This window comes from Tiliqua scincoides, chromosome 1, assembly GCF_035046505.1.
Source record: "Tiliqua scincoides isolate rTilSci1 chromosome 1, rTilSci1.hap2, whole genome shotgun sequence".
Classification (NCBI taxonomy): Eukaryota; Metazoa; Chordata; class Lepidosauria; order Squamata; family Scincidae; genus Tiliqua; species Tiliqua scincoides.
In genome coordinates this window covers 307,272,424-307,299,670 of record NC_089821.1, presented here as the reverse complement: position 1 = coordinate 307,299,670, position 27,247 = coordinate 307,272,424, and the positions used below count along the sequence as shown (strand labels likewise).

The 27,247-nt window shown below is 40.4% G+C and overlaps 1 protein-coding gene across 2 annotated transcripts in view; it reads right to left on the bottom strand.

Annotated features, from left to right (window-relative positions):
* The window catches only part of PPM1A (protein phosphatase, Mg2+/Mn2+ dependent 1A), a 36,455-nt gene extending 9,413 nt beyond the window's left edge, over positions 1 to 27,042 (bottom strand). The window contains exons 1-4 of one of the 2 annotated variants that reach the window (XM_066629691.1): positions 26,833 to 26,923; positions 11,161 to 11,238; positions 8,974 to 9,827; positions 6,042 to 6,159 (exon numbers count right to left, since the gene is read on the bottom strand). In XM_066629691.1, coding sequence (XP_066485788.1) covers positions 6,042 to 6,159; positions 8,974 to 9,807 — 952 coding nt within the window. In that variant the 5' untranslated portion in view covers positions 9,808 to 9,827; positions 11,161 to 11,238; positions 26,833 to 26,923. Of the gene's footprint in view, positions 1 to 6,041; positions 6,160 to 8,973; positions 9,828 to 11,160; positions 11,239 to 26,832 lie in introns of both variants that reach the window. The other variant, XM_066629697.1, reaches the window with a different exon arrangement.
* Positions 27,043 to 27,247: the final 205 nt, after the last annotated feature.

The window sequence follows — 27,247 nt, the reverse complement described above, 5'->3', positions numbered from 1 at the left end:
AAATTTTATATTTAATTTTTTTTCCTGCCGTCGACACTGTGCCAGATATTTGATGCAGCCCTTTGGCCAAAAAGTTTAGAGACCCCTGATCTAAATCTAAAGCAAGGTCTCCAGCAATTACTCACTACAAGGTCTTTGTCAGCTTTCGTATTAACACATGCTTCATCTGAAGATTGTTGCAAGAGATCAAACTGGAAACTATAATTTGCAAAGATTGTCTATCTCATAATCTGCTAAACAAGATTATGATGGATGTTTTAATTTGGTGAGGGCAACAGCTTTAAATCACAAAAACATTTTGCCCATGGATTAGAAACACACACACACACACACACACACACACACACACACGTTTAACAAGATTTCATGAAAACATCAGCAAAAAAGCTGGATCAGAAGATACGTATTTAACATTCCATTCAAGAATCAAAGCAACTGTTTGCCAAATCTATCTACACAGGTTTGCTGCACAGAAATAGTTTTTTTTTTTTTTTTAAAAGAACAGCTTGCAAAGTAAGATTCTGGAGTTCAAGAAGAGATTTTTTTAAATACAACGTTTAAGTCACAGCAAAGGTTAGCCTAATTTGTAACAATATCCTTACTTATATACAGTGGTGCCTCGCATAACGAAATTAATCCGTTCCACAAGTCCTTTTGTTATGCGAATTTTTTGTTATGCGAATCGCGTTTTCCCATAGGAATGCATTGAAATTTAATTAATGCGTTCCTATGGGCAAGAAAAGTCAGAACAAAGTCAAATTTGGTTTACAAAGTGTTTATTAAGTGCTCTTTAAAGGCATACATACTGTACTGAGGATTTCAAAAATTTCAAGCACAAAACTTCAACTTTTTAATTTTAAAAATTCGTTATGTGAAGCACGGTCATAAAAAAAATTCGTTATGCGAAGCACGGCCATAGAAAATTCGTCTTGCGAGTCACCGGACAAAATTGCAAAAACGCTTTCGTTATGCGGGTTTTTCGGTGTGCGGGGCATTCGTTATGCGAGGCACCACTGTATTATGAACAAACACACACTGGGGAAAGATTTAGACACTGCCATAGTAGGTAGGACATTTAACCCTGCATTTAACAACATTTAATTGTTAATTGAAAAAAGCAACCTTTTTTCCAATAAGAAATCATTGTTAATAGTGGCCAGGATCTAAAGAGCTACTTTAGTGTCTTGCACCAACCCAGAGAAATTGGTTCTGTTTCCTTCATACAGTTGATCTCTCTGAGTGCAATTTTGGGGGAAACAAGTTCCCTATATGGCTCATAATGCTCATGTTTGAGGTAAACAAGCCCCCTTGGGCTCACAGACTTAGTTTAACAGTACTCTGAACCCTGAACAGTATTTTGAAGCATATACAGTACTAAAAAAAGACTGAAAATGTTTTAAAAGATGAAGTATTATGGCCAGAATTTATATTTCATCCTCTATATTCAGGACAAAAACTTCTGATACTAAATAAAGAGCAAAGATCTCAGATTTGTTTTGCCAAGTTATTTTATTGTGAATTGTGAACATCTAGTAGTGTCTACATCATTCTAATGCTCTCTTTTGTACAAAAATAAAGGGGTTTAAAATTTACCTGGACTACACAGTTCTATAACCTAAAGCTGCAGTACATTTTTAATACATTCTCGTCTAAAGTAATACATTTATACTCAAGATATATATGTACAGTTCACAAATAATTATATCATGAATGGAACCAATCTAATGGCCTTCATTTTTCCTTTTGCACATCCAGTGCATATTGCAGCTCCCTTTCATAAACTTAGCACATTTTTTCAAACTGTGGCACAGAAAGATTAATGAAAGGCATTAAGCGTTAAGCGTAGTTTAGCACACTGGCTTTCAAATAAAAAGTGGCCGTGGTTTTAAAGTTTGAGAAATGGACTTTTACAGTTGTGAGAGAATGTTCTTGCTTTCAAACAACATCCAAATAAAGATCTACTGATCTTTTCATCTGAGTAAGAGAAGACATTGAAGTAAAACACAAATGTTTAGATAAAGATATGAAGCAGACTATACCAGACTTAATGAATTCATTAAAATACAGACAGTTATTGTATTCAACATTATATGCATTACAAAATGCATTTCAAAATACAGTTTTCCTGCCCAGACCTCAAGGTGCTAAATTCATGTAAGCCCCACTAAAATGAAGTGAGTCTTGCACTAGTCAAGCAGGAAGAGGACTGTAATCTTAGTAATGAAAGATTACAAAGTCCGTTTCTCTTAAAGTTGGGATAGCCTCATTATCCATAGTTCTAGATCATTTTGCAATAAATGTTTAACATCTACAGTTTGGGATTCTAATGCGGGGCTAGCATAAGGAGAATTTGCAACATTTAATTCTAGATAAATTATTCAACATGAATACAGAATAGATTAAACAGAGACTAAAACAGAGTTTGTTACTACCATATGCTCTTCTAAATCAACTCCTAACATGATCCCCTGCATAGCAATTAGGTAAATAAGCTTGAATGTTAAGATTTAATCGTTTTATTATCTGGTCAGAAGTATAAGCCCCAAATTTGGTCAGCCAGAAAAAAAAAATATTGGTTTGTATCTGAAGTGCTTCTCCCATTTGTACAAGGGGTAGAGAGGTGATTTTTGCCAATTTCCTTTACAGTTCTCTTGCAGTTATTGAGCAGATTTGTGTGGCGTTGGGGTTACAGAAAGGAGATTCCTATTCACTCAAGCACAACAGCTTTTTCAGTGGCCATTTGCTGCTTTCTTGAATTTTTAGCTCTCTGGGGCAAGGAGCCATTTTATAATTTATATATTATAAAATATTTTTCTATGTATGCTACTTTGCTTACTTTTCCTGCTGACAAGCAGTGTGTACATATGTATTTTATTATTATATATTGCAAAAATCATCCCTCCTAGTGCAAATGGGGCTACTTCTTCAAACAAAAAAAGCATTTAGGATACAACCTACTGAGTCAAATTCTAATCTACTTGCCTTAACCACTTGTCTGAATTTTTAGTAGCCACATTTTACAATTTTTAAGCTTCTATTTTTTCAATTTTAGCAACACAATGAACACAGTTTGACCTTGTATATGGCCATTTAAAAGATAAAAGTCAAGCTCTAAGAATACTACTACTTAAGCACATTTCTGAATGACTCAACAGCTACATCAGTTCAATTAGACAGTACTTACTCCATTTACAGAAAGAGTTTTCCTGTGAACTGTGTAAAAGATAACACAAGTCATTAACCAGAAGCCTTCCTTCCTCATAAATATTATGAAAGGCAGGTATGCCAGTACAAATGTATGCCTGAAGTTTTAGCAGTTACTAGTTCAGAAGCTTTCCCCATAATGCATAATTGTTTTTTAACACCTTCCTATATCACTTTTTATAGGAATTTGGTAAAAAAACAAACTTAAAGTGAAATACTGCATGCAGCCCACCAGCATTTCCTTTTAAATTCTTGCAACAAATCCCCAAGTTGATTTTGAACTCAGAAAATGTTAAAGAGAAGTTCAAGAAGTTCCCCCTTTGTGGGGGGAACAGAAAACTTCAAAAACTGATGTGCACTCACATCAACCTTTGTAATGCAGCCAGTGTTTATTAATGAATAGTTTCACCAAGTCCATTCATACAAGGTAAGAACTATAGAATTAGATCTCATGTATTAACAGGGATTTGTTATATTCGTAGTATTTATACACTTTATGGATTTAACGTATTGGGTGAGATCCAAAGAACTTCATGCTCATCTAGTGCTTACATCCAAACATAGGGAAGAACAACATATTTTCCCTTTGGGCAGCAGCTCTATTCACCATACTACTACTACTAATAATAATAATAAAACAACAACATAATGCTGCTCTAGGAGGTGTGCAAAAATACTTCAAGTAAAAAGTGGTGGCCTGAAAACCCCTAATGCACTTGCACAGCACTGTAAATGACCCTTTGGATCCTGGCCACTGAATGCGATTTGAAAGTTTCAGTTCAAGAAAACAGGCATGTATGGGCAAATGGGAAGATATACAGTATATTCTATTTCTTGTCCACATCTCAGTCATTAAATCACTGGCTTGTTGCTTATGAAACAGCAGCTATCTGTTAATCAAGCTGAAAGGTAACAGGTTACATTACAGCTAGCCTATGTATATCACACTTTATACACCCATGAATTTTAATCATGGGTCTCAGAAGACAGTAACGGCACTCCCTTCATGTAAGAGCTAAGATCTTGAACAACAAATACATAATACATATTATTTGGCATTTGTACAGTGCTTTTAAGTATCTAAAAACTTTATTTCAACAAATTCCTTACAACAATTCTATCAGTTAGGTCAGTATAATTATCTCTACTACAGATGGGGGAGCATAGATTTACTAAGGCTATCTAGTGTGATCCTGGCAAAGATGGGATTCAAGCCAGGGGCTTCCCAATTCATAGCTCTGTTTGGGATACTATGTTTCAATAGTTCTAAGTAGCTAAAGAATCAAAAAAGCAATGAAACACTGACAGGCACTTGTTATGTTTTTGCTAGTTTTATACAATAAAAATAAAGTGCATGAAACATTTAACTCAAAATGGCAGACACAAAAGTATCTCATGCTAATGCATGATACTAATAACTCCAGAGCCTACCCTGCATGTTATTACATCCATAACAGTGCACCATTTTAGATCCAAAATACCATTTTACTAATTCAACCATTTATAAAAATCAGTTTTCTTTGTACTAAATCAAGCACTCACAATAAGGAGCTTGGGAAATGGATATGTAACCATAGTAAAGTCACTTAAACTGCCATCTTTAATGTTGAAAGGCAGCACAGTGAGTGCCTTTTTAATCCATGTTTGTAACCAGAATCTGTTCTGAACCATATATAGCACAAATTTATATGAAATCCAAAGTTACCAGATTAACATATTCTTTGGCTATACTGATTTTTAAACTTTACATAATCATAACCACTGCTTATTGTTTGCTGCCCTGAATATTATTGCTGCTAATGTTTCCATCACAAATACTATACTTGACCCTCTCTTATGCAGAACTGACAGGGACAGAAAATGAATATATCTAATACAGGTTGAATATCCCTTACCCAAAATGCTTGGGATCAGGTTTCAGATTTTGCAATGTTTGCATACATAAAGAGAACGTGGGGATGGGATCCAAGCCTAAACACGAAATTCATTTGTTTCATATACACATAACCTGAAGGTAATTTTATACAATATTTTTTTATATATTTGCAAGTGGGTCTGGCCTGTTTTTGAGACTTGAAGAGCAACTTGGTAGACAAGCATCAGGGTACAGCATTTCCTCCCTAAAAGGAGAGGCTGTCTTCTGCTAATGGTTGCAGATCTCACTGGGGGCTGCTATTACCAATCCCAGACTAAAGCCTAAGCCCCCTCACCCAACCCCACATCTCCAGGCACTACCCAGGGGCTGAAGTCGTCTGGAGGAGGCAAATGACAGAGGGACTCCTCAAAATGTGACAGCCGAGGGAGGTTCACTGGGGAGAAGGTGAAATAAGCATTATATGCCCAAGCCTTTCCCTATGGAAGTCATGGAGAGACAAAAAAAGGCTCCAGGATGGAGTCAACAGGAGCTGAAACTTTCCTCTTGAAACTCCTGTTCCTTTTCTGTCCTTTTCACAGCAGCTAGACCTCTCTTTCTGTGCAAGGAAAAGCATCATCTCACCTTCATTTCTGTGTATCAAGCTGCTGTTTAAAGTTGCAGGAACAGAGCATGAGCAAAACAAGACAGCACCAACCATTCTAAAAAATTGTGGCCGTGAAACTCAAGAAGTTTCAAATTGTGGAGCATTTCAGATTCCAGAGTTTTGGATAAGGGATACTCAACCTGAATTTTGACAGGACATACTACATGCATCCAAAAAGGTAACAAAACCACCTTTTTAGGAAATGCATACTAGGCATCCTATGGCACTTAGGGATTTAATTAAAAAGTCTATATATATTTAGCACTCCACTTGTTTAGAAATGAAATTACTTATTTTTTTTTTTTTTTAAAGAGCCACCTTCTACTCTGCTTTCCAGGAACTTGTCCAGTTCTGCCTCTCTCTTCACTGCCTCTGGTAATACCTTTGGTGCATTTGGAAAACAGATCAATATCACACTCATGTTGTCTCGGCTTCCCTAGAGGGGAGGAGAAAAAAGAGTTCAGCAAAATCCTATTTTCCATTAATAATAATAATGTACAATTATTATACTACATAAATACATTCTCTCACCCCTTCCTCCACACACAGCATAAATCAATTTGCATATGGCAAATTATTCAACACAATTGGTGTTTTTACATTTACATGAGTTAAATGGCTCAAGATTTGGCAAAATGAGGATTACAAAATAAGGATTATTTTGGATCGTAATTCAAAATAAGGATTACAATCACACTTGGAAGTGCTTCGCCCAGGTGTGATAGTGCTGAGCTGGCAAGAACTGTATATTACAACTTAAGTATGCTTTGATTTTCGTACAGACACCTGGAACCTAACTTGAACTTAATTAGAAGACATAATGTATACAATGGTGCTGCACAATCTTCCCTTCCTGGTAATTTTTTTAAAGAGAAATTAAGAGCAACCCCAATAAGAACATAAGGGCCCAGATGGATCAGGCCAAAGGCAGGACTCTCTAGTCTAGTTTTCAGTATCTCACAGTGGCCCACCAGATGCCTCAGGGAGCACATAACACAAGAAGGGAGCACATAACACAAGAAGAGACCTGCATCCTGGTGCCACTCTTTTGCATCTAGCATTCTGAGGTAGTCCATTTCTAAAATCAGGAGGTTGCAAGAACCCCAAGAAGCTGTGGGTTTATTTGGAAAAGAAGCAGAGGAAGAGATTCATCTAGTCCTTTCTTAGGGAAGGATAAAGGCACCTGCTTTGCATTCAGAACATTCCGGGTTCAATTCCCACTATCTCCACATAGGGTAAAGAAAAATTCCTGTTTGAAACTTTTGAAAGTCACTGTCAGTCTACTGACAATACTAATCTAGATGGACCAATAGCCTGTATAAGGTAGCTTCCTATTATCACCAGTTTACCCTCAACAAGCTATTTCTCTCAAACCAAGGGAAAAGATACAATAGTAATATTTTCTCCTATGGTGGAAAGCCGCTGAAGGCAAATACAGAGAACCCTTGATTTAAAAGACCTCAATTCAACAGACTTCAGACCATTTCCGAGCTCCCAGAGGTCTGGTTAAAAATATGTAACGGACTCTGGGACCTCAGAAATCGCCAGTTATTTAGGACTGGGGTAGGAACCTAACAGAGCTCCCTGAGTAATGCCAAACCAGCTCTGTGAGGTAGTTAAGGCTCAGAAAGCACTAGAGGCAGGCTTACCAACTTTCTAGGGCTGGTGCTGCCACTCTCCATTTTGCAACCTCAAGAATACAGAAATTTCTCCATTCCTAGAGCGCTTTGCTCAAAAGCAAAATGGACAGTGGCAACTCCAGCACCAATCCTAGAAGGTAGGTAAACCTGCTTCTCCAGCCCCCTCCCAACCATTACCCACCTGGGAGAGCTCCATTGGTGGTGCTGCTCCTCTCTCCACCAGATAATTCTTACAGCACCCTGGTGAAGAGCAGAGAAGACCAGCAGTGCCAAAGGAGCTTTCTGAGGGAGGGGTTTAATCAACTAATATGAAAGATGATTTGGATTTAACAGACTTTCAGCATTAATGGTTGTCCCTTTCCCCCTTTAGACCATTAAATTGGGATTCACTGTACTAGTTGAAAATGACTAGAGGGGAAAGGTGTACAAAGCCTCCACCATCTCTCCCCAGCAATCATTCTCTTAAACTTGCAACCTCCCAAAATTAAATCTTAAATGGGTTTCACTATCAATAAAATCTTAAATGGGTTTCACTATCTTATTCAATTTTAAATGGGTTTCACTATCAAGAAATCAGAGACTGTATCCCAAATTGTTCTATAGCTCTGTTTAAGCAAAAAGAGAAGGGCAATTTTCACCCATATCGTGTCCACCCCCGCAGCCATCCAATCTCTTCCTGAAGGGCTGCAGGGGGTTGCAAAATGAAAGGGCAAAGTACAAAATGCAAAATCACCCCTCACTTCTTGCATAAACAGAAGCAGCACCTTAGGGCAGCAGTTCCCAAACTTGAACACTGCAACCCACCTTGTTCTCTGTAGCTGGTTGCAATACTCCTGGAGGTGTTGGAGGAAGCCCATGGGAGCCTCTGGAGAGCTCCTCTGGGTTATGCTGGGCTGCAGACCCACTGTATTGATCTCCACAGGCTTCAGAATGGCTAGCAGAAGCCTCCAGAAGCCACTTCCAAAAATCAAAGTGGCTTCCAGGGGCTTCTGGAAGCCATTTTGAGACCTACAGAGACTGAGAGACTGCATCCGCAGCCTGGCACGACCTGGAAGAATCCTCCAAAGGCTCCTGGTAAGTTGTTCAGCTTCCAGAATGGCTCTTATCTGGAATCATTCAGGAGAAAGGGTGAGTAGGAAGGTCCAACTCACAAACCATCTTGCATGGGGTCATGACACAATAGTGGGGCGCTACCCACAATTTGAGAATTTAGGGTAAAGCCCCACATCTCTATATCACAAAGTTTAAGGGAAAAAAATTAAGGCAATGTCCAATTTGGTCCTGTAAAATAGCATCAGCACTTCTCATACAAATATTTTACTCTACACAAATTCATTCAATACCAGTACAACAATTAGCAGTAGGAGTTCAATTCACAAAACATGTGTTCAGTATTGATTTTATATAATTCAATCTACATCTCAGTTTAAAATCCATCGGCTAAAGATGGGGTAAGCAATATACCATTTAACACCATACACATGCTGCAAAGTGACACATCTACAGCTTACCAATATTAGAAATCATCAGACTCAACAGCTTTGAACAAATGTCTACTTAAGACTCCCACTGTACAAAAGTGTGCTCATTTCCATCAAAATGTTCCTTACCTTGTACAAGCAGGTGTCAACTATCTCATTGCAAACTTTCTCAAGGTCATCAGTGACTTCAAGCCTTGATTTTACAAATTCACACAGCTCTTCATTACCCATAACATCCCAGATACCATCACAAGCCAGTATGATGAACTGATCATCATCTTCTGATCTCTCAATTTCATAGACTTCAGGCTCAGGGGAAACAAGCTGCTCTGTAGGGCCTTTCCCATGGACACATTTGTAATCGAAGTCCCCAAGCGCTCTTGACACAGCGAGAGAGCCATTCACACGCTGAATCATTACTGAACCTCCAGCATTTTGTATGCGCTCCTTCTCCAGTGGATTATTTGGTTTGTGATCTTGCGTAGAGAAAAAAACCTTTCTGTTTCTACAAAGTAAACCTCTAGAGTCACCACAGTTGATAAAATAAGTGTGCTGGGGAGAAATCAGGACTCCCACAGCTGTTGACCCGCTTCTATCCGCACCATGTTTCTTCTCAGAGAGTATCCTCATTTGTTCATCAATTTGCAGAAAACCTGTTCTTATTCCAGTCTTTACATTTTCCACAGATGGTGAAGTACCACGCCCTTTAAAATCATGATTACTTGTGATGTGATCTAATAAATGCTCACAACAATATTTGGCAACCTGGGATCCAGCATGCCCATCATACACAGCAAAAAATGACCATCCATCAAGTCCATTTGGCAAGCCAATTACAGCTGTATGTGCATCCTCCATCTCAACTCGCCAACCTTGCATGCTACTTAGCCCATAGCGTAGTCCATTGCCCTGCCCTTGGGCATTGTGTTTCTCCATCTTTGGCTTATCTAAAAATGCTCCCATGTTGTCTTGTCCTTTCAGATCTATGGAAACAAAGATCTGCTGTTAAGTTATTTCAAAGTGATATAACATACTTTATATGCAGAATGTACTAAAGACAATTACATCTAAGACCAGACCCCATCTCTCTTGTGCCTATTTCTGGACTGTACACTGTAAACCTGTTCCCTTTCTTCTACAATTCCATGCATGTCCCTGGTGCTATATAAATAATGAATGTGCAACTGCATCATGTCCACATTAAATTGGCACTAGCTAAACCATTTTGCTTTTGTGGTTCTATGGACTATACTCTTAAGCATACTTTATACAAGTTTATAGTATTTAAGTTGCTGCTATGCAAGAAAAAAGATCTACATTATATTCATGTGGCTTTTATCAAAATCTCTAATAAAATGCTAAAAAACCACTGCTCAAATTTGACAAAAGAAAACTCCCTGATTGCTGGAACTATAATGATTATTCTTGTACTATAAAGTAATATTTTCAGATGCCCTTTCGTATGCCAACAAGCCAAAACAAAATTTAAGTAGACCAAACATACCATGCATTGATCTCATGGAAGTCTAGTGTACCTGAGCATCCTTGATGGCTGTTGCCATGCTTTTTAATGCAATGCCAAAGTTGTTAGCATTTGATGTTTTCACTCATATGCAAATCTCGATTATGGATGAAAGAATTTCAAAGGCCTCTAATACAGAAGAGTGACTATATTTTACAAGTCTATCAACAGTCTCAAAATGACTTGGGAGTACAGATGAGAGGCGCAAATATCCAAAAAATACCACCTATGGTACTGAAAAGTTTTATCACTTTTCAACAAAAAAGTTCAAAGCGGTTTACAGAGAAAAACCAATAAAGAAATGGCTCCCTTTTGCAAAAGAGTTCAAGATCTAAAAAAAATGACAGAGGCACCAAATATTTTTAGAACTGCATATCCTACTATAAAGTGAAGCAATGACAAATTGTTACAGGGTATACTAATGATTACACGCATACTTTATGGAGGCTGCCAACACCAACATATAAATATAACTTCTAAAAGCATCCTAAGACAGGAAAGCGTAGGAATACATGGTCAATGTCATCACAGTACAAGATCAACAGACTGTCTTAAGCTTTTGCAGCACAAGGCCAAGGTATTTTAAAATGTGTTCACAGAGTGCATGGCCAATGAAATAGCAACATTTGCCTTTCAAACAAGCAAGTTCTGAAAAGTCAGGAAAATCACTTGACTAAGCAAATTTAAATATTCAGTGTGTACCATAAACTCTGCTAGGAAACAACCTGATGGCCTGTACAGGCACACACACTTATTAATAAAATCTAGGAAGTCAAACTTCTCATGCTACCTACCTCAACTATAATATCAGTCCAAGTCATCTACAAGGGGAACTGCTTTCTTTCCCTCAGTTTGACTGTCCTGTCACAGATCTAACGAACCAGGGGGGAAAAAAAACCAGAAACGTTTTTAATCAAGCATTTCTCAATTATTCTCATAGGTAATTTTTTCAGTTGAAAAAATTGGAAGTTTTGTGAAATATTGAGAAAGTTTTACAGAACATATTTGTTTAGAATTATGAGTGAATGTTTTGACTTAACATGATGTTGCAACTGCCCTTTATTTCTTCAATATGCTTTCTAAACAACTACATAAGATAATCTGCAATATTAGGAATTGTAATTGCCTATATCAGTGTTTCTCAAACGGTGGGTCAGGACCCACTAGGTAGGTACAAGCCAATTTCAGGTAGGTCCCCATTCATTTGGATATTTTATTTTTAATCATTTAGACTTGATGCTATCATGATATGTGACTGCATTTGGGGAAATGTTACATACCTGTACTTTTAATAAGCAAATCTGTATATTCTTTTAATAATGATAATCAATGGGATTTACTCCTGGCTAAGTGTGTGGGTAGGATTGCTACATAATTATCCTGCATGATGATATCACTTCTGGTCATGACATCACTTCCAGAGGGACCTGATAGAGTCTCATTCTAAAAAGTGGGTCCCGGTGCTAAATGAGTGATAACCATTGGCCTATATGCTATAAGACCAATGTTTCTCAAACTGTGGGCTGGGACCCCTAGGTTGGTTGTGTGTCAAGTGCAGGTAGATTCCCATTCATTTCAATGTGTATTTTATTATCAATATATTAGACTTGATGCTACCATGGTTGCATTTGGGAAATGTTACAGATCAGTCCTTTTAACAGTCTACTCCTATGTTCATGCTTTCAACAATGATAATCAATGGGGCTTACTTCCGGGTAAGTGTGGATAGGATTGCAGCCTTTGGGATGTTTGAGGAAATTTTTTAAAGCAGATCAGGAACTTCTTGGGAGGTTTATGAGAGTCCTTTATTTTAAATAAATTTTTTTAAATTTTTGAATAAATTTTTAACTTATACTTATTGTAAACTTAATTTACTTGATTTTGTTTTACGGGGAGGTCTTCCTGCTTAATGATGCCACTTCCAGCCATTATATCACTTTAAGGTTAATGACATCTGCTGGGTCCTGACAGACTCATTCTAAAAGTGGGACCCAGTGCTAAAAGGTTTGAGAACCACTGCTGCAGACATCTGTCAGTCAGATCATCTCACCTGATTCTGATATGAGCTGAAAAAACTGGAAATATATGTTTGGCACATTAATACTGATCTGTTAATCTATTTCTGCCCAGCCTACAGGTGTTCACATTTGATCCCTGTTGTGTATAAGCAACGTTGGGCAGAAATGGCTTTTAAGCTAGAGGTAGATTTTAGATTTCTTCCAGAAAGATCAAAGCATTTTAAAACATAGATCATCATAGCATGTACACTCATACCACTGTTACTCTACCCTTGCAGGTAATGCAAGTTTTAGAATTTTTTCTGGATAGTGCAGACATTATTTAGCGTGAAGACTGCTTAAGACTAGACAAATGTTTTTTAAAATTCCTTTGTTTACAACAACGTTGATGCTTTCAATTTTCAGTTTTAATTTTTTTCAATTTTTAGAACAGGCAAAGAAAAAGAAGCTTAGGTACTTTAGCTTGCTGCTTAGGTACCTTTGGTTTACAATTTAATATTGTAATTATTTGAATAATAACTAATGAATTTATACTCTTATATTTCATAAATATTCTAATCAGTAAGCAAATACTATATTTGTCTCAATTTTGGTCTGGGTTCAAAAAAGAAAAACAACTTTCCACAGGTTTCAACATTAGCAGAAATAATTTATTTCTATGTCTGTCACATTGGAGGAATGCCTCATGAAATCATACAGGCCGAGTATCCCTAATCTGGACTGTTTAGGACTTCAAATCCTGTTTGGGATCTGCAAATTCAAATTTGCCTGGATTTTTGCATAAATAAAATGCTTGCTCTTTTCACGGTTACCTATATAGGTGTCTGCACAAATACACCCGACAGAGCATACAACTTACAGCCTGTACCTGTACTGTATGTGGGAATGAGCACAAGAAATTCTAGTGTTCGCGCTACAGAAAACACTACACAAGTGCTCCTTCTGCAGTCTGCAAAGTATTGCCTTCTCAGCTCTACACTCTGCCACTTTCTGCACTTTAAACAGTCTGGGACAAAAATATTGGATTTTGGACTAGTCCAGATTTCGGATTTATGGATAAGGGCTAATCTACCTGTATTGCCATGTTCTTCCACACCCATTATAGCAGGGAGATGGGGCAGACCTGGCACAATCCTAGGGCACAACCTAGGGCACAATCCTAACCAGGTCTACCCAGAAGTAAGTCCTATTTTGTTCAATGGGGCTTACTCTCAGGAAAGTGTGGTTAGGATGGCAGCCCTAAGTCAGGGATGGTGAACCTTTTTGAGAGAATATACCCAAACAGGCAATCATCTTCTAAAAAATTCTCACATGCCCATGGTAATTTTGAGCAGCAGATCATAATTACTCTTGTATTTGTATTTTAAACACTTTTTAATGGAAGAGAATAAAATGCTTGAAAGCACTCTTAAACATTTGTACACCCCCATCATTTTACTTACCAGGAGCACGATCTCTAGCCTGCCTGGTCCATGCCACGTTTGCCTGAAATGGAAGTGGCACAGTTTGGGTTCCCAACCTGCTCTGCTACTGCTCATAACAAAAGTAGCATGGACCAGGGAGGCTGTAGGTCATGTTCCTCATAAATAAACTACAAGTAAGGGGGGGGACGACTCCAAATTGCCTGACCTTGTCTACTTGTAGGTGGGAGAGGTGATCAGGAGCATGGCAGCACTGGAAAAAGAATAGGGGGGAAGCTCCTTACCTCCTCACTGTGCTCTGTCCTCACACGGACTTTAAATGGAATATAACCCTTTAAGCTTTTAACTCCTTCCTCATGAAGCATTTAAAGTTTAAAAGGACACATTTCCCAACTATCTGGCACAAAATAAGCAACTGTCTGCACTGTATACTGGACCACACTGGGCTGGCCGTGAGAGAAAATTTCCAGCATCCCCTACCTGCAGAAGTTCAAAAGCTTCAATTGTTTATGAATAGGAAGGCGCTTTTCCAACAATTGAGATTTAAAAAAGAAACTTGTACATCATTGTAAACAGCTCTATGGGTCAATGCCAAAATTATGTTTAGCACACATGCAATGTATGGAAACAATCCCATAGTTAGCATAAAGAAGAAAACGAAATGTTAACATAAAGTCAAAAAATCTTGCGTAACAAAATATTCCGAATCCTTTAGTTCACAACAAAATGGAAGACTCCAGTCTTTGATCAAGTGCTATTTCCCTAAATATTGTGCAAACATAAAAATGCAAACAGACATAAAAATTAAAGATGCAAACATCTAACTAAAAATAATAGGCATAAAAGTTAAATAGCTTAAATGCATGACAGAGTAGGTTAAAGAGGTAACAGCCACAGGGATACATTTCTGGACCATGTTAGAATATCTATACAAGTTCTGAAAGGAATATGGATTAAGTTTTTCATCTGGAGGAAACCTAAAATATGATATATGTATCTGCCTTTCATTTTCTCTAATGGGCTGGCACTTTTCATGAATATTAGTTTAATAGTTTTTTGTGATCCATTGGGATTTGATCTCCCCTTTCATTTTAATTGTTTTATGTTTTAGTATTGTTTTAATCTTCAATTTTGTATTGTGTTTTTATGTTGTAAGCTGCCTTGGGTGCCCCTAATGTGTGGCAGAAAGGTGGGATATAAATTCTTTAAATAAATATTATGCTTGTTCCTCATCAGACATTCTAATTTTTTCCACACACTGAATGTTAATTTCCATTTTTCCCCTTCTCACTCACCAATTCTCATGTCTGCATCAACTCCATCAACAGAGATCAGTCATGAAGCAATTTTCTTCAAGATTGACTACTCCAACTAAGAGCTTTGGCAAGACCTCAGGGAAGTTGAGGAGAAGCCGCCGCCACCACCTCTACACACCCATCTGTTCTCCAAACTTAACAGACAAAATTAGAAGGGTATTCTTGGAATAACCAGAGGTCATGATGCATGACAACTGAGGCATCAGTCCCTTAGGTATGCTAGAACTAAATAACTGAAGGATTTATATAGGTCAAAGCTACCACCCAAAACATGCCTGGAAGAAAACAGGAAGTTAACTGGAGCACAGAGACAATGAACCTTTGGTATCCCACCCAAGACAGGAAGTATACTCCATAAGGGCTGAAGCTCTGGAACAGTCTTCAAGGGCAGACAAATACAGGATGCATTACAGTATTCCTGCATCAAAATTATATAATTGCCATTATAATATAATAGCCATTTGCCAAGTATGGTGGAAACTGAAAGAATTTAAGTCAGGCAAAAAAAAGTTTTACAGTTGGCAAAAATGTCAATTTTTGTGCCTAAAAATTAAGAAAATCTAAAGCAAACTAATGATATCAAGGACAGAAGGAATCTTGGAGAAGCCAAACATAAAAGTAACAAAATGTTCTTAACTCTGTTAGAAGTAGGCATTTAATTAGGTATATTAACTGTAACAGAACCTCTGAAAATAATTTTCTATAACAACGTGCAAAGAATTTAAATTAATTCCATCAGCCTCAGCTGCTGAATACAACTGCATATGATAAGAACATAAGAGTAGCCTGCTGGATCTGACCAAGGTCCCATCTAGTCCAGCTTCCAGTATTTCACACTGGCTCACCGCCTCTGGGAGTACTCTAGACCAGTGGTTCTCAAACATTTAGCACCGGGACCCACTTTTTAGAATGAGAATCTATCAGGACTCACTGGAAGTGATGTCATGACCAGAAGTGATATCATCAAGCAGGATAATTTTGTAGCAATCCTAGGCTGCAATCCTACCCACATTTACCCAGGAGTAAGTCCCACTGACTGTCATTGTTAAAAATTACACATAGTAGCTTGATAAAAGTACAGGCCTGTGACATTTCCCCAAATGCAGTCACAAACCATAGGAGCATCAAGTCTAACATATTAAAAATAAAATACTGAATGAATTGACTACCTGAAATTGGCTCACAACCCAACTATTGGGTCCTGACCCACAGTTTGAGAATCACTGCTCTAGACAACAAGATGCTCATATCCTGTGGCCTCTCCCTTCATTCTAGAATTCAGAGATAGCCTCTCTCTTAAACTAAAAGGTTGCATATAGTCACCAAGGCTTGTAACCTATTGTGGACTTTTCCTCCATAAATCTGTTCAATCTCCTATCAAAGACTTCCTAGGCAAGGCGTCTGTGGCAAGGAGTTCCATGGTTTAAGTACTCACTGGGTAAAGAAATAGTTTCTTTTCTGTTCTTACATTGAATTTTAGTGGATGTATGCTGCTTCTGGGGTTTTACAAGAGGGAAAAGAGCTTCCATTTATCTATTCCCAGCATAATTTTACATCTCAATAATGTCCCCCTCAGGCACCTTTTTTCTAGACTGAAGAAGCCCAAACACTGTAGCTTCTCCTCATAAGGGAGGTGCCTCAGTCTAGTAGTCATTTTGGACATTTCTTCTACACCTTTTCCAGTTTCACTATATCCTTTATGAGGTGTGGTGACCAGAACTGAACAATACTCCAGATGTGGCCTTACCATTGATTTGTACAATGGCATAATATTGGCCATCTTATGCTCAATCCTTTTAAAATATCTTGAGTGTGGAATTGGTGTTCATGGCCAGTGCGCACTGGGTCACCTATTTCAACCTGTCCATCCCAAGATCTGATCCATCACAGACTGCTCACAGCCCATGAAATTTTGCCCCAATGTGCATTACACTGAAGCATACCTGCCATTTTTTTTTTTTTGCCCATTCCCCCAGTTTAGAGAGATCCTTTTGGAGCTCTTCACAGTCCCTTCTGGACTTCACCTCTAGGAAAGATTTAATGTCATCCGCAAACTTGGCCACCTCGCTGCTCCAGGTCCTGCCCTAATTGGCTGCCACTTGCAGGGCCAAAAAAATTCTGAGTAAAACGAATGACGCATTACATATTTATAACTCAATTTTACAGAGATGATATGGAGAGGAAGCATGAGGCTGCTGTTCTTGAGGACAGCTATGCATTTCTGAATAAAGTGGATAGGGGGATGTTCTTTTCCCCTCTCACACAATGCCAGAATGAGAGGACATCAACTAAAATTGAGTGTTGGAAGAACAGACAAAAGAAAATATTTCTTTACGCAGCGTGCAATTAGTCTGTGGAACTCCTTGCCACAGGATGTGGTGATGGCATCTGGCCTGGATGCCTTTGAAAGGGGATTGGACAAATTTCTGGAGAAAAAGACCATCACAGGTTATAAGCCGTGACCGGTATGAGTAATCTCCTGATTTTAGAAGTAGGCTACCTCAGAATGCCAGATGCAAGGGATGGCACCAGGATGCTGGTTTCCTGTTGTTGTGTGTGCTCTCTGAGAGATCTGGTGAGCAAGCCACTGTGAGAAACAGGAGCTGGACTAGATGGACTTTTGACCTGATCCAGCCAGGCTTTTCTCATAACACTTGCATTATGCATATCTGAAGGAACAGTTTGTTAGAGAAGTCTCTGAAAACTCAAATACAAGTATTTGTTTTTCAAACACAAGAAAGGAAGTTGCTATCATGCAAAACCACCAACATGATACAAGAAAATATTTTACTACATGAGGAAAATTGCCTCTTAGTTTATGGGAAAAGGACAATGTTTCAAAAATGAATGTTCTTCCCTGTATATACTATGGTATACATATTCCTATATCATGTTTTCACAAATTAGAAGCATTAATGAGAAAATTTCTTTGAAAAGAACCCAATTTTCTTGGGCAAAATGCGATTTCAACTGAATTTGGGAGGCTTAAATCTCCCCGATTTATACCCCCTTTTATCTACTTTGCACTGGTCTCCACAGATCTCTCCTTTATCTCCCATTTGGGTCCCACCTGACACACAATTTTTGGCCCAACAGTCTGGTGGATGTTGTGGACTGTCCCACAGCTGCCTTCCATTTCAGTCAGAGTAGCTTTGAACATTGAACTGTCAATTTAACTTCTGCCTCTATTCTCATGAAAGACTGACTATCTGGAAGGACTCTAAATTGAAAATAAGGGGCAAACCCTTTCTCTGACCTACTTGAACTACTAAACTTTCAACCTTGAATCAACTGATACTAAGATTTCCCATTTGCCACTTTTCAAACAAAAGTTTTCACTTCTATTATCTGCTATTTCAGTGGTTTCCAAACTTTTTACCACTGGGCCCCACTTTCTAAAATAACTATCAGGACCCATCTACCTTTACAAGATTTTAAACACACACACACACACACACACACACACACACACACACACACACACACACACCCCTTAGCAACTGCTTAAGCTTGTTTTTATGCTTTTTACTCTGATGGGGGCCCACCTTATGAGTGTTTGTTGAGTTCACATTCATAGGTCTGAGACCACTCTGTGTTCCCCTTTGCTGGCCTTTGATAGGAGCCAAGGAGCATCTGTCTACTTATGAATAAATGTGTAGCTCAATTTTGCTTTCTGTAGGGCTCAATACATTTTCCTTGTCAACTTGGAGAAAGGGAACTTCCTTCGAGTGTTTGGGGGGGGGGCTGGGATCATCCAATTCGGACCACTCTGGAAGTGTTGTGTTTCTCTCAGCTTACCCTCCAAAGCAGACTGAGACATGGTCAACTACTCTTGACTAAACATGCACGTGCAGCTCAGTTTCACTTTCCAAAGGATTCCATACATTTTCCTTGTTAACTTCATGACCCATCAACAATGTGGTCGCGACCCACCAGTGAGTCATGACCAACAATTTGGGACACACTGTGCTAGTTGGATCTGATGCCTGTGTGGTTTCTGAGACCGACCCCCTCCCATTTTCATTTCCCTAATCTAGCAATTTTTAACCAGTGTGTCATGGCACACTGGTGTGCTGCGAATGGTCTGCAGGTGTGCTGTGGGAATTTGGGGGAGGATAATTTCTTATTAGGGCCATTGGGAGATGTGAGCCCCGCACCAGCACCATGATGTGTCTTGTCCGGTTTTGTGGAGGAGGAGCGCAATCACTCCGCTTTCACTTTTAGAAGGCTGGGGAGCCCTCCAGACACTAGCGCAGGGCTCCCTGCACCCCAGGATGCCTGCTGCAGGGACTGGTGAGTGCATCCTAGTCCCTGCAGCCGCGTTAATGACACTATCCTGGTGATCGCGTCGCTGCCTCCCCCCAGCCCCCACCAAGACTTACTGCAGTTCAAATTCTCTGTGAGAGTTTGAAAACCGCTGCTCTGGACCAGGGGACTCCAAACCCCAACCTGGGGGCCAGATGCTGCCCACAGTGAGCCTCTATCCAGCCCATATCCAGCCTCTGATCCCCTGAGAGCCTCTGGCCCAGTTGACCAAACATAACCAAAATTGTGCTTGTGGGGTGGGGGAATGGGAGTCCATTTAAGTGTGTGCTTTATTTCTTGGAGCTTTGTGCTTGGATAAGTCCTGGACATTTGAACCCATTCATTTATTCATTCATCAAAGTTTAACCTCCAATGTATTTATTTAAGTTTTATATTTAATTTTTTTCTGGCCCCCGACACCGTGCCAGATATTTGATGCGGCCCTTTGGCCGAAAAATTTAGAGATCCTTGCTCTAGACCAGAGGTGCCCAAACCCCGGCCCTGGGGCCACATGCAGCCCTCAAGGTCACTCAATGCAGCCCTCAAGGAGCCCCCGGTCTCCAATGAGCCTCTGGCCCTCCAGAGATTTGTTGGAGCCCACACTGTCCCAACACAACTGCTATCAGCGTGAGGGTGACCGCTTGACCTCTCGCGTGAGCTGTGGGATGAGGGCTTCCTACATTGCTTGCTGTTTCACGTCTGTGATGCAGTAGTGGCAGCAAAGGAAAGGCCAGCCTTGCTTTGTGCAAGGTCTTTTATAGGCCTTGAGCTATTGCAAGACCTTCATTCATTCATATAAGTTCACCTTTAATATATTCATTTATGTAAACTTATGTAAATTTATTCAAATTTTAAATGTAAATTAATTCTTTTTTCCCCCGGGCCCTCAACAGTGTCAGAGAGATGATGTGGCCCTCCTGCCAAAAACTTTGGACACCCCTGCTCTAGAACATATAGTGGCTGCATTTGTTTTTCAACTAGAAAATAGCAGTTAGTGATGTCACCAGCGTGTTTCGCACAATTATACTTACAAACAAAATGGCGTCCAGTCATTGAACTCAAATGCACCATTTTTTTACCATAATGCATGAAAGCCACCATGTTTTTAACACCAAAACTCTAATACATGGAGGCCACCATGTTTTCTACCCTCACGCTAGTGTGGTAAATGTGCTAGAACCTGAAAAATGAATGTGACCCTAGCATGCTGAGAGAAAATAGCTCTCTAATGATCCTAGCACTGGAGTCTGAAAAATGTACAGTCAGTGTCATATACAAGCTTACAGAGTGCATTCTACAGTTAGAATAATCTCCAAGGCCTCTCCTGAAGTAATATCCCTTCAACCTTGCAGTATATAAAACTTGGTACTCTGATGCGACTTCTTAGATTTAATTCTTTGTAGTAACAGAAGCTGAATTATAAAAAATACTTAAATTTAATGTCATACGAACTGACAAGCAGGAACTTCAGTTTTGATGTACATGAAATGGTTAACAATTCTATCACAAGCAGCAAACTCTTGCCAAGATCCTACTATAGCAATATACAAACACTAGAACATGTCCTGAGAACATGGTTGTTCTGTGGGGCTAAAACTAGTATAACCAAAACGCAAACATTAAAATAGCTGGATCAGCAACATCCACAACCACCAAGCAGCAAAACAGAACTTCCAGTAGAGTTTAATGAATTCTTTGCGAAAATGCAGTATTATTTGTGTGAGCAAGACCACCCCTGCAAACAGGAGCAAGGAAAAGAGATAATAACTTGTGAACTGGCCCCACGATTGGACACAAATACATTCTGCTTACTTACCAGCTCTGCATTTAAGCATTTACTTAATTCAACTCATGGAGAACAAGTCTATCACTAGCCACTAGTTATACTGGTGATATACTACCTCAAAGTTTCAGGATAGCATTTCCAAACTGCAATAGTAGGAGAGGGGTATTAATTATTATTATTATTATTATTATTATTATTATTGAAGGTATGCCTTCATCTGCTGCTTGGGGGCTACCCAGAGGCAACTAGTGGTCCATTGTGGAAAGCAAGACACTGAATGACACAGGCCTTTAGCCTGATCTAGCAAGATTCTTCTGTTAAGCATTTATTAAAATTACTTCCATGACTATCAACGTTAGTGGACTGAACTGCTTGTATCTTACATAATTGCCAGCACTAACAATATAACCTTTTACCTTTATACTACAACCTTGGACTTAGGTTAAATAGTCTACTCCTGCACTGGCTGACACAGAAGCTTGTTCCCTTCTCTGTTCAAGAACAGAGTGTACTATTCCATTACACTGTAGTAATCTATGGGTATCTAACTAGTTTTTAAAATATTAGTAGTATTTACCAAATGCAAAAAAAATTCACACTGTATGACAGGAAACCTCATTCAACAAGTTTGGTTCACAGAGAAGTGCTCTACAACTCCATCCTAAACACAATAGGTGAATACATAAGACAGATATTGCTCACGGTACACAGAAAAAAGTGGAGAGGCAGTGCAATTTCAAGGTCTGATCCACTGACAAATACTTGCACATGCAATGGTTACTACACATCAACGTATTCCACCAGCAAAACAAGCTGGTCTGGAACACTGTGGCAGTGCAAAGATTGGCACTACCTTATCAGTTATTTTATTTGCATCACAACTTCAACTTTCAGAGTTCAAAAGTGGCACACTGAGGAGAGACAGGGACTTGTTTAGGACAGAATGGGATAGCGCTTTAACCAGAATTGGAAGGCTTCGGGTTTGGGGGAATCTATGTCAAACATAAGGCCCGAATACAGCCCATGGAAGCTTTTATCTGGCCGTCAGGCACTGAGCAGTGCTGAGATGCTACTGCTGAAAGAGTAGCCCACATGAAAATTGGGCTCTCCCATATCTTGAAATATGTCAAGGTTTGAGTATTTCTCTTTTGTCATTTGCAGCTAATGAGTTCCTAAGTGAGAGAAAAGTGCATATTTTTTGTTATGACCTGTTTAATGACATCGCTTCTTGCCTAATGACATCACTTCCGGCCCTCAGCAGGCATCATGAATGCTATTCGGCCCTTTATATGAAATGAGTTTGACACCCCTGAGCTAGAACACATACTGTACTGTTGTCTACCAATAAAACTGAGCCTTTTGAAGTAACAGTACTTCTACTCACAGTCTGTCCTTTAAACAAGCTTCCAGATCTGTGTTGTCAAAACCCACCTTCTTGTGCAGAATTATACAAAGCTCTGTGTTGGAATGTAACAGCACTAGGGCTGCACATATTCTGCAATCACACTACACAAGCACAGGATTGCATACAGGTCCAGGGCTCAGTATCCAGAAAATCCCAGCAATTTTTTTAAAAGCAGGTTTCTATCTCATATGAAGCTGAAAGTGTAAGTTCATCAATGCCTGATGAAATCAGTGGGGATGAGAGTTGTAAATTTGTTACAGTGCTCAGACATAAGAGCAATGTACCATGTACAACTTTTCCCCTCAAAGACAGAAGTACACACACACCAAATATCAACAAAGAGTACTATGATACCTAGAAGACTAACAGATTTAGTGTAGCGTAATTTATACAGGTTAAATAATTCATATTTTCTTGTTGCAGTATGCATTACAAGTAGACACAGCCCACATTATACATATCAAACCACTGTAAAATCACTGCTCAAACTGCTATAAAATCACTGCTCTGAAAAAACAGCACAAAAACTAAGCACAGTGAAGACATTATAAAAGTAAAAAACTACCTTTTACATTTCAGTAAGCAATGATATCATTCTCTCAAAAGTAAAGTTCCACACCCACTTTGGCTATTTGAAATATGACAAGAGGCAGCACATTTACATAACCTTTTTTGCTTTGGTTCAAAACTTCTCCCACACTTTTTTTAAAAAAGACAACAGTAGTTGAGCACACAGAAAAGCAATCATTAAAACAGAACGCTTTATAAAAGTTACACATTTTAGAAGTATGAAGAGAATTATGCAGCAGTGTTGAGTTTTAGAGATAGACTAATTTACTAATGGTTCTCTGTGAACACTAAGAAAAATTATTGCTGAAGGAGTAGAATGCGTGCTTATAACCATTACTAATAAATTCTGACAGAAAGAACCCCTTTTGCCCACTACTAACACACCTCCAGGGAAAAAGAGACTTCACGCTACGTCACCACTGGATTGGGTTGACAAGAATGAACATAGAGGAATCACATCCCAAGGGGGGGGCTAACCCATCCTTTGTACATCTACACATATGCTTCAAGCATTTGTTTCTTGAAAATTTGAAACTGCTAACATACACACTTACCTGGGGCAAAGTTCTATGGAAATGAAGAGAACTTTTCCTCCAAGTAAATATTTAAAGACTGGTCTACAAATTTTATACCCTCCACATCCCAGCAAGGATAATCACATATGTGAATTTTGCAAAACCTTAGAACATGAGACTTGTGTAACAAACAGAGGGGCAGAAATTTGCAGTTCTTATCCCTTCCTCTTATCTCCCTTGTGCTGATTTCTATAGATCACTCTTTTCTAAATACCACATACACAGGCATTAAAACATCTTGTGCTGAGAATTTTTTTTAAAATGCCATAATGATAATTACAGTGTTTGAATGACTGCACTAAGCTGTGTGCCCTTACCTACTTTTAAGGCCCTCACTTTTTCTCCTCCAGGTACTAGTGGAAAATGAAAGGAGAAAGGGAGTAGGAGACAATGAACTACTGTTACTTAATGTATAAACTTGCACTGTTACCCCCTTCATTCTCATCTACTTCCTTCTGTGTGGCGATTTTTTTAAAATATTGCAGACTCCTAGGGGCAAAGACCTGCTGTTTTGTTTGCTCTGCATAGCGCCCTTGCATTGATATTATATCCAACCCACCCTTAGGTCATCTGTGAGGGGCTCTTTTACAAGCGCCAACTCTGTCTGAAGTGAGAAGGGTGGATGCTTGGGGGGGGGCAAGACTTCTCTGCAGTGGCACCACAAGGATGGAATTCCCTTCCAGGGATTCTGAGAACTACTCCCTCCCTCAAGGCTTTTCGGTGAGGGCTCAAAACATACCTGTTTCATCTGGCATTTGGTTATTGAAAAGAATTTGGCTTCTGTGCCTCTGAAATATTGTTGAGACCTGACTGCCTCCCTAGATTTATTTGTTCCCCCAATGACTCAATGATATGTGTTAGGTCTTGCTTTGTTTTTGTTTCTATGTTTCACTGTTTAATGTTAAAATTAGTGTTTTAATGCTTACTCTGATGTTTTTTTCTTCTTGTTACCCGTTGCAATACTTTGTACTTGAGTATAAAGCTTTATAAGCTGTCTTGGGCATTTGCTCTGGCATGGGAAAGGCAGGAGATAAATTTATCAAAAATAAAACAAAGTTGATCTGCTTTCTGCTCACTAAAACCAAGTGGAAAGCGGATGGTCTAACAGATTTTGCTCTGTTTTGGTTTATGTTTCAATATGTAATGTTAAAATTAATGTTTTAATGCTTGTTTTGATGATTTTCCTTCTTACTTGTGACTGACACTTTGAACTTTATCATGGAGCTCAGTGATGGGCATTTGCTCACCTGGGAAAGTCGGGGTACAATTTTTTTCAATAAAATACTAAAATCTATTGCAGTGGAACCCACCTAGATAAAGCTCTATTTTATTTTTTTTTATTTTGAGAGATTTATATCCCACCTTTTCCATGCTAAAGCAAATGCCCAAGGCAGATTGCAAAGCTCCACAGTAGAGTACAAATGAGTTTATTATAATTGTTCTACTGGCAGCTTGTAGAACCCTTTTCTTCCAGAAGGAGTCCTTTACAGCAGGGTCATCACATCTAGCATCTGGGTATGCCTTCTGAGCTTTACCAAACACTCAAGCCTCAGGGGCTATGAAGGGTGTATAAAGCCCATAGTGCCCACTCACCCAAGTAGCAGATTGTTTAACCTTGATGCACGTAGTCTAATTGCCTAGTCTAGTCATAATCTAGTCCAGCTATTTTTAACCAGTGTGCCAGGGTATAATAGTGGGGGGGGGGCACACACAGTCATCTACAGGTTGAGTCTCCCTCTTATTCAGGAGGGTTCCGTTTCCAGAACTCAGTGGATGGCAAAAATTGCATTAAAGCAAATCCATTTAAAAAACAAGGTCCCTTTGGTGGGTGAACAGCCTTGCTTACCTCTGAGATGCAAAACAGTCATTAGGTAGAAAATCCATTAGTCAGTTTCCCTCCAAGTGCTTGGAAAGGCTTCACTCCCAGCCAGTGACCCCTCCCTTCACCAATTCAAAGTGATTATCTTTCTTTGTGGTGCTTAGGGGGGAGGGAGGGGTCGCTTGCCTGTTCTAAGTGCATGGAGAAAGAATGATTGATGGATTGTCAGCAGGCTGTCCTCTCACATCAAGGAGGTTGTTGTTAAAGGACTTTTTTCCTTTAATTTATAGCAAGGGTCTCCAAACCCCGCCCCTGGGGCCAGATAGAAGCTCTCAGCAGGCTGTATCTGGCCTGTGGCCAGCCTTTGATCCTCTGAGAGCCCCTGACCCAGTTGACCAAACACAACCAGAGTTGTGCTTTTGGAGTGGGGGAATGGGGGTCCATTGAAGTGTGTGCTTTATTTCTTGGGCTGTGTTTGTGCTTGGAGAAATCCTGGACATCTGAGCTCATTTGTTCATTCATTTAATCACATATCTAAGTTCCATCTCTAATGTATTTTTTTTAAATTTTATATTTAGTTTTCTTTTTCCTGGCCCTCCACACTATGCCATATATTTCATGCGGCCCTTTGGCCAAAAAGTTTAGAGACCCCAGATTTAAAGGAAGCCTTCTTATTGCATTACATTAAACCGCAGGCAAAAAATCCGTGGACAGTGAGGTTGTCCCTGCAGAGCCATCCTCGGTCAACATGCCAGGGCACAGAGGTGTGCTGCGAATGGCCCGCAGGTGCGCCACAGGAGTTCAGGGGAGGATCTTTTGCAGCTGTCTTCAACCAGAGCGTCAGGGCCCACTGGTGTACTATGAGCGGCCTGCAGGTGTGCCCCAGGAGTCTGAGGGGAGGGTCAGTCCCCCGCCGGCGTCAGTGGCCAAGAGAATGCGCTGTGCCTTGGCCGCTGAGCCCCTCGCCAGCGTGCCCCGAGCGGAGGAAGGCTGGAAGCCGCCGCTCAGTGTCGTGGCCGACCCAAAGCGGGGACGGGACGCACCGGCGTGCCACGGCCCTCGGCCCGGGAGCCTCTGCCCTGCAGGGACGGCGAAGGGAGGGAGCTGCGCCGCGACCTGCCCTGACACGCCTGGCGCTCCTCCCTTCACGGCGGGGGCAGCACCGCCCCGCCAGCCCCCCGAGCGCCCCTCCCTCCGCCCGGCCTGCTCACGGGCTCGAGCCCGAGGCGGCGGCCTTCCCCCTCCACTTACCCCGCTGTGCCCGGGGCGGCGCAAGAGAGGCTGCGGCTCCGCGCGTCGAGGAGGGCCGGGCTGCTCCGGGCCTGGCCGGGCGAAGCCGAGCCGGCGAGGGCACCTCCCTCAGTTCATCCACGCGGGGCAGGCGGCTGCGACACAGGCCGCGGCGGCTGCGAGCGCTCCCTGCGCGGCTCCCGCTCCCCAGTCCTGAGGGGGCACCGAGCGCTCATAGCTCTCGCCGCCCCGCGCCCCTCCCCCGCCCTTCCCTCGGCGCCGCTCACTTTCCCTCAGGCAGGCGGGCGAGCGAGCGCCGGTGCGCATGTGCAAATCGAGAACCAGCCCTCCGACGCACAATAACCCCCCTCCCCAGCGCGCGCGCACGCGCGAGGCGGGAAATGAGAAACGCGAGGGGGCGCGAGCCGGACGTACG